Raw genomic sequence first — 8,022 nt, forward strand, 5'->3', positions numbered from 1 at the left:
TGTTCTATATCTCCCTTAGCTCAAGAGAAACTTTCTGTCCTTGGTCCACATCCGCCAGCAAGGTCACTCCATTCATATGTTTGATGGCAAGCTTGAGGTAAGAAAAGCATCTGACCACTCACTTGTCATGAGGGGAATAGAAGAAGAAAGGCTTCTCAAACTGCAAGGAACCTCTGCTCATTCACAACATTTCTCATATATTTCTCATCATGAAGAAGGTACACTTCCATCAAGTTTATTATGGAATGCTAGATTTTGACATTTAAACTATGACAGTCTCCGCTTATTGAAGAAAAATGGTGTTGCTAGTTTGCCTACAATTCCTAGGAAACTTAAGCAATGTGATGCTTGCATTCTAAGAAAGCATAGCAAATAGTCTTTTCATGATTCACATTCAAGAGCACATAGGAAGCTTGAACTCATTCATTCAGATTTATGTGGTCCAATGCCTGTTCCTTCTGCAAATGGAGATAAATATATCATGACATTTATTGATGACTACACCAGAATGTGTTGGGTTTATTTATTGAAGAACAAATCTGAAGCTTTTCAAATATTCAAGAATTTTCATAAATGGATTGAAAATGATGCACAATCTCATATTGGGTCTATTCGCACTGATAATGGAAAAGAATACACATCAAATGAATTTGAAAAGTATCTTCGCCAACATGGGATCAAACATCAAGCAACTGTGCCTAATAATCCCCAACAGAATGGTGTAGCTGAAAAAATGAATAGAACAATCTTGAATATGGTATGATCCATGCTTTTTTTTTTTAAATGTAAAGATAATGTTTTGGGCTGATGCTGTTCTATGTGTTGCATATATAAAGAATAGATGTCCATCTAATGCTATAAGAAACAAGACTCCTTATGAATTGTGGTATGGGCATGTTTCTTCGGTAAAACATCTCAGGGTCTTTGGTTCCACTTGTTATGCTTTGATACCAAAGGTACATACAAACAAACTTGGTGCTAGAAGTCATAAATGTATCTTCTTGGGCTATTCAAACACCTCCAAAGCATACCGACTCTATGATGAAGTAAATAAAAAGTTTTTTGTATCTAGAGATGTAATTTTCCTTGAATCATCCAAAACTGACAATGTTGTTGAGCGACAACTTGATCGCTTGGATAAATTCGCAAAAACAAAATCATTTCAAGAATTTGATAATCAGATTCCACATATTGAAGGGGGGATTCCTATACTAGATCAACATGTGGAATCTTCTTCTGAATAACACTCTCCCCTGCATGAAACTCCAACAACAGATGATGCTTTATGTGATGTAATTGAAAGAATTGGGAGACTCAATCTTGATTCAATCCCAACTCAATCAGCATAGCAGCTTGGACCATCTCAGAAAGGTCCCCCAAAGTGGCTGACGAGGAAACTTGAAAGTGTTCATCCTGATGAAATTGGAAAAACAGGAACCAGAAATTCAAACCGACAAAAAGGAGGTGATGTAGATGACTCTAATTCACCTCTTGATATGGATTTTTCTTATGATCGCGAATTGAACTTGTCTACAGATTTTGAACCAACTTCCTTCAAAGAAGCTGCTTCTCATGATGAATGGAAAGAAGCAATGCAAAAGGAATATGATGCCCTTATAAAGAACGACACTTGGAAGCTGGTTGATCCTCCATTTGGAACCAAACCAATTAGCTGCAAGTGGGTCTACAAGAACAAGTATAAAGCTGATGGCTCACTTGACAAGCACAAAGCTAGGCTTGTGGCAAAAGGTTTTGCACAGAAGGAAGGGGTCGATTATGAGGAGACTTTTGCCCCCACAGCAAAATGGGCCACCATCCAGACACTCTTTGCACTAGTAGCTCAGAATGGTTGGAAAGTCCATCAAATGGATGTAAAAACTGCTTTCTTGAATGGAAATCTAAAAGAGAATGTTTTTATCTCCTAGCCTGAAGGACTTGCTGTGAAAGGACATGAACATAAAGTATGCAAACTTGTGAAGTCCTTGTATGGCCTCAAACAAGCACTGTGAGCCTAGTATGAAAAACTAACTGAGCATCTTCTGAAACTCAATTTCAATCATTTTGATCTTGATGATGCAACTTTATTTGTCAAGAAAGTTGGCAAAACAGTTGTATATCCTGTGGTATATGTAGATGATCTTTTAATGACAGGGAAAAATGAAAGCTACATTGCATCCATAAAGAAGGAATTGGGAAAAAGTTTTGAAATGACTGATTTGGGCTATGTTCATTACTATCTTGGCATTGAAGTAACCCAACATCCAAAGTCCATATTTGTTTCTCAAAAGAAATACATTGGAGATTTTTGTTGAACAGGTTTGGCATGACAAAGTGCAATCCTCTTACTACTCCAATAGAACAAATCTTGAAGCTCACATCTATTGAAGGAAAGGAATTTGAGGATGCAACAAAGTATAGATAGCTTTTAGGAAGTCTCAACTACCTAACTACCACCAGACCAAACATTTCATTTGCTGTTGGAATCCTCTCTAGGTTTATGCCAAAGCCTTGTGAGGGACATTGGTCTTCTGCAAAAAGAGTTCTAAAGTACTTGAAGGGAACTCAAGACTTTGGAATCAAGTACACACAGGTGGATGACTTCAGCTTGATCGGATACTCTGATTCAGACTTCGATGGAGACAAAGAAACTGGGGTATCTACTTTAGGATATTATATGAGTCTTGGATCAGGAGCTGTCTCCTGGAGATCACGCAAACAATCAGTTCCATTTTTTTCCACAACAGAAGCAGAATACGTGGCAGCAGCTGAAGCAGCAAAAGAAATTGTGTGGCTTAGGAAAATTCTTGAAGATTTGCAGGTAAAACAAGTACAATCAACTCCACTCATGATTGACAACACCTCTGTAATAAAGTTGGCCAAGAACCAAAAGTTCCATGATCGAACAAAGCACATCAATACTAAATATCATCTGATTCGACATCACGTTGAGGCCAAAACAATCCATCTCCGTCATTGTTCCACAAATGAGCAAATTGCATACATCTTCTTTTTTCTTTGTAAGCTACGGTGGTACTCTCTTTTTCTATTAATTTAGATCAAAACAAAACAGTGCATATTCGGTTGACTTCAACTCGCCCTCTTGGGGAAACCGAGTTTCTTAGCCACCTAAAGTTTTTAATAGTCGACCAAAAATAGAAGTTCTAGATTCTGTTTATCCATGCTAAATAAACTAAACAGTCTTGCATATTTCTATTTCTACTTATATGCATATAGCGATTTTCCTCATCTAATACATTAAGCAAACTATAATTATCTATACTATGCAATTTCATCAAAATTAATACATATCTATCCTCATGCAGCTTCTCCCGTTGGTCGCTGGTTTGTCTCCCTGTTGACACCCTGTTGTCCTTCCCTTATCATTTGATGAATTTCCTCGAGCTTCTTTTCTTGCATCTCCAATGTAATCTAAATAATCCTCAGCTCCCTCCTTAGGTTGGGGACTCCTTGCGCCAGTTCTGCCATCTCTGTTGCAGCTTGTTCCAAGGCTTTAGCCAATAATCTCTTCATCACCCAGTAGATATGCAATGACTGCTTGAATAGGGACATTCTGCCTCTAGTATTGCCTGGGTCATGGAGTAAAAACTCCCAATCTTCCATTTCTGAATCAGACTGAGCCTGAATCGATTCCTCCTCCATGTTCTAAATAATCCTCCTAATTCTTGGGTTAGTATTCTTACTGTAAGCCCTTTCTGCTTGTTGGATTTTCTTGTCTAGCGATCATCTTGTTCTTTTAACAGGTCTCCCTCTCTACCCTGTCTTCCTCCCCTTTCTCCTCTGTTTCTGAGCAGTCCTCTGCCTCTCCTGCTTCCCAATTTCGACATGCTACCCGCGCCTCTGCCTTCCATCTGTCCACCGTGTTGCCTTACCCTTTCCTCCCGCTGTTCTTTCTGTTCTTCACTGATTTGCTGAGTATCCCTACCTCCTACGATTCCACCTTGTTCTCTGCTTCGCCTGCCTTGTTCTTGCAGGTCTTCCTCATCCTCGTAATCATCATATATTTCGTATATCTCTTCCACTGTTTCCTCCTTCACTATCACCTTGCCCTTTTTGTCTCTGTCTTTGCACTCCATGGCTTCCAACTCCTCTACAGCCCTCGCTCTCTTCCTAGTTTCCATGGTGTCCTCATTTAAATCTCGGCACAATTTCCTTTGGTGGTTGGATTTCTCTCTGGTGCGAATCACCACCACCTTTCTTCTCTTCGCGCTCTGGTTAACAAACAAATTTCCTCGTCGTCATTCCTCTCGTTGCTGCCCGTTTATAATCCTTCTTACCTTGATCCGTCTACCTATCGACTTAAAATTCCGCTGCCACCTGTTATTATGCCTGCCGCCTTTCCTATCAATTATCTTTCGATCATCATTTCCATTTCTGGACTCTGACATGCCTTTCTTTCCTCCTCTCTGATCCCTTGATTTAATTATATTGCTATGGGGTGGTTGTTTCTTACCTGTCATCGCACACTTCTGTTGTAATGTACCTTGCCTACCCATTATACCACTCCCCCGCCTTGACTGACAATCATTTAATTTCTGGGATTTCCGATCCATCTTACCTGTCCGTCGCACGGATGATACGACTCTAGTTTGTTGCTTGCTCATGGTCATAATTAATGATACCGGCCAGGTCTTCCCACTCTCTGTTGGGTCGCAACATTATCCACTGATTGCCAATTCTGCTACTTCGATCCTTGCAACCCCAATTCGTGAGGAAATCTGCCGCTCGGTTTCCTTTCCTTTTCACATGGTTAAAGATTTTATAATCAATCCTTTTTAGCAGATCTGCCATTTCTTGAACAATCCCTGCAGTTCTCCAACTAGTGGTGATCTGCTCCCAATTCTTCCCGTTGTTGAGTTTCTTCAAAATTTCTATAGCTATCTGTGAGTCTCCTTCTATTTCCAGATTTCTATATCCATTTCTTATCGCTATTCTCAAACCTTGGTGGATCGCCCATAACTCAGCCTCATTGTTTTTCATCTCCCCTCCCCACTCTGCATAAATCTATCTAGTGGTTTTCTGACTATCTCTTACAAGGTAAGTTCCTCAGAAAGAACACCAAAAGGACATCGCTCACAACCAGATCTCAAATCAATACACCAGTATTTTTGACGTGGTTAAAACCCTCAAAGAGGGAAACAGTCCACGACCTGAGCCAACGCGGCCACTTCAGGCAATTTATTAATCAAAGAATGAAAATTTACACAAGCTTTCTCTCATGCACGGATTATCCGAACAATGACCCTCCATGCGCTTTAAATAGAACTCATGGACCAATCGGGTGTCAAGCCACGGATCAAGTGTCGGTAATACCGAGGAGAGAGTGAACCATCGGATCACTACATATCGTGACCGTCGGATTGTAAGTTACAAAATGTACAACGGTAAAGAAACACACTTTACCTAACTCTATACTAGACCAAGTTGAACTTAACTATTTCCTATGTGTCGGAATATCCTAACATCCCCCCTTAAGAACAACTTGGGATAGGATTGAAGGATTTACAAATATGACACAATAGGAGAAGGAAGGAGGCACTAGAGCCTATCCCCCCTTAGTGACAACTTCCTGAACTCCAAGCATATATCAAAGTTTAGTGAACTTCGCCTCTGTGAGAGCCTTTGTGAAGATGTCTGCAACCTGATCATCTGTTGAACAATATTGCACTTCAAGAACATGGTCATGAATGAGCTTTCTGATGAAGTGCATGTGTAGTTCAATGTGTTTGTTGCACTGATGCTGGACTGGATCTTTGCATAGCTGAATGGCACTTTGATTATCACACCAAAGTGTAGTTAGATGCTGCTGCTCAAAGCCAAACTCTGATAGGATCTGACGAAGCCACAAGGCTTCCTTACTAGCTTCCACGGAACCACGATACTCTGCTTCTGCTGATGAAAGAGAAATGGCAGCCTGTTTCTTACAAGCCCATGTAATAGGTCCTGAACCAATAGTGAAGACATAACCGGCAGTAGACTTCCGATCATCAGGGTCACCAGCCCAATCAGAATCAGTGAAACCAACTAATAGAGGAGCTGCTTTGGCACTATAATGAATCCCAAACTGTACTGTACCTCAAACATAACAAAGTATTCTTTTAGCTGCTTTCCAATGACTTTCACGGGGGTTTTGCATAAAACGAGCAACAAGGCCAACAGCAAAGGAAAGGTCAGGACGAGTATGGGTTAAATACAAGAGTTTTCCTACAAGTTGACGGTATAAGGTAGCATCAACTTTAGGAGAAGTACAAGAGACTGAAAGTTTGACTCCAGACTGAAAGGGAGAAGGGGCTGGCTTACAGTCTTCCATGTGAAAATGACGAAGAATATCACAAGCATACTTGGACTGGAAAAGGGAAATACCCTCCTTGGATTGCAAGACTTGAAGACCGAGAAAATAGTGTAAGTGTCCTAAGTCTGTCATCTCAAATTTGTTTTTAAGGCTGGACTTCACATGGTTTATAAGGTTGGGATCACTACCAGTAAGAATAAGATCATCAACATAAAGAACAAGGATGATAAGAGAGTTGCCCACTTTCTTGGTGTAGACAGTATTGTCAGAATGACACCTAGAAAAGCCAGATTCTAAAAGAAAGCTATCCATTTTGGCATACCAAGCCCGAGGAGCTTGCTTGAGACCATAAAGAGATTTCTTAAGTCGACATACAAGGCTGGAGTCTGTTTGGATGAAGCCAATGGGTTTTTCCATATAGAATTCTTCATGCAAGTCCCCATGCAAGAAGGCAGATTTAACATCCATCTGATGGACTTCCCATTTTAAAGAGGCAGCAAGGGAAAGAACAAGGCGGATAGAGTTCATTTTGGCAACAGGGGAGAAGGTTTCAGTGTAGTCAATGCCTTCAACCTATGAAAAGCCCTTAGCAACAAGACGAGCTTTATGTTTATCAACTTTCCCATCTGGTCCATACTTGGTTCTGTAAACCCATTTACATCTAACAAGTTTGCGTCCCTTTGGTAGAGGAACAAGATCCCATGTATCATTTGCCAATAATGAATGATATTATTCATTCATAGTTGCTTCCCAATGTGGATGGCCTGAAGCTTCTGTAAAAGTGTCAGGATCATAATTTACTGGAGCTTGAGCCAGTAAAGAAGAGGCTCTTTCAAACTGAGAACGTGTGCGTCGCTGATCTATAGGATCACCGGCAAGATCACCTGCTGCATCCCGAGTAGTACGGACCCATATTGGAAGCTAAGGAGCTGAAGGAGGATCCTGAGAAGGTGGGGGAGGATTGTCATCCTCACTTTCATCATCTGAAGAAGAAATGTTTTCAAAGGTAGAAGAGATAGGAAGAGGTGGCACATCCGCCAGACTAGGCTCGCAGGCCGATCTATTTTCATCAAATTTTACATCTCTTCTAATGATAACATTTTTGGACTTAAATGGAATAAGTCTATAGCCTTTTACATCTTCAGAATATCCAACAAAAGTACATTTCTCACTCTTAGGTTCTAAAGCTTTATGCTTTTCATCTGGAATATGGGCCCATGCTTCACTTCCAAAAACACGAAAGTGACTTACATCTGGTTTGATTGAGCTCCATGCTTCTTCTGGAGTGATGTTCTTTAAAGCCTTAGTAGGAGTGCGATTTATTATGTAATTTGCACAGTTAATTGCTTCTGCCCAAAAACTAAGACTGAGTCCTTTAGATTGTAGCATACAATTAGCCATTTCCTTTAAGGTGTGATTCTTCCTTTCAGCTACACCATTTTGTTGTGGAGTGTATGGAACAGTATGTTGCATTTGAATTCCATTCTCGGTGCAAAAGTTGATGAATGTATTTTTAACATATTCTCCACCATTATCAGTTCTTAACTTAAGAATTTGATGTCCAGATTGTTTTTCAACAAAGGCTTTGAAGGCCAAAAATGTGTTAAATACTTCGCTCTTGAGTTTTAAGAAGTATACCCAAGTGCGTCTGGAGAAATCATCAATGAAAGTTAAGAAATACTTGAAGCCAGAGAATGAAGCAACAGGAAGTG

General features: G+C 40.2%; 1 protein-coding gene across 1 annotated transcript; it reads right to left on the reverse strand.

Moving 5' to 3' along the window:
• Nucleotides 1-4,602: 4,602 nt before the first annotated feature.
• Nucleotides 4,603-4,998, reverse strand: LOC149157139 (uncharacterized). Its single transcript, XM_089444999.1, has one exon. It carries the CDS (start codon nt 4,996-4,998, stop codon nt 4,603-4,605), a length of 396 nt encoding a protein of 131 aa, XP_089301125.1.
• Nucleotides 4,999-8,022: the final 3,024 nt, after the last annotated feature.

The sequence above is a fragment of the Pinus tabuliformis genome, chromosome 9 (genome assembly GCF_031772625.1).
Source record: "Pinus tabuliformis cultivar Carrire ecotype Pingquan chromosome 9, CPIR1, whole genome shotgun sequence".
Taxonomy (NCBI): Eukaryota; Viridiplantae; Streptophyta; class Pinopsida; order Pinales; family Pinaceae; genus Pinus; species Pinus tabuliformis.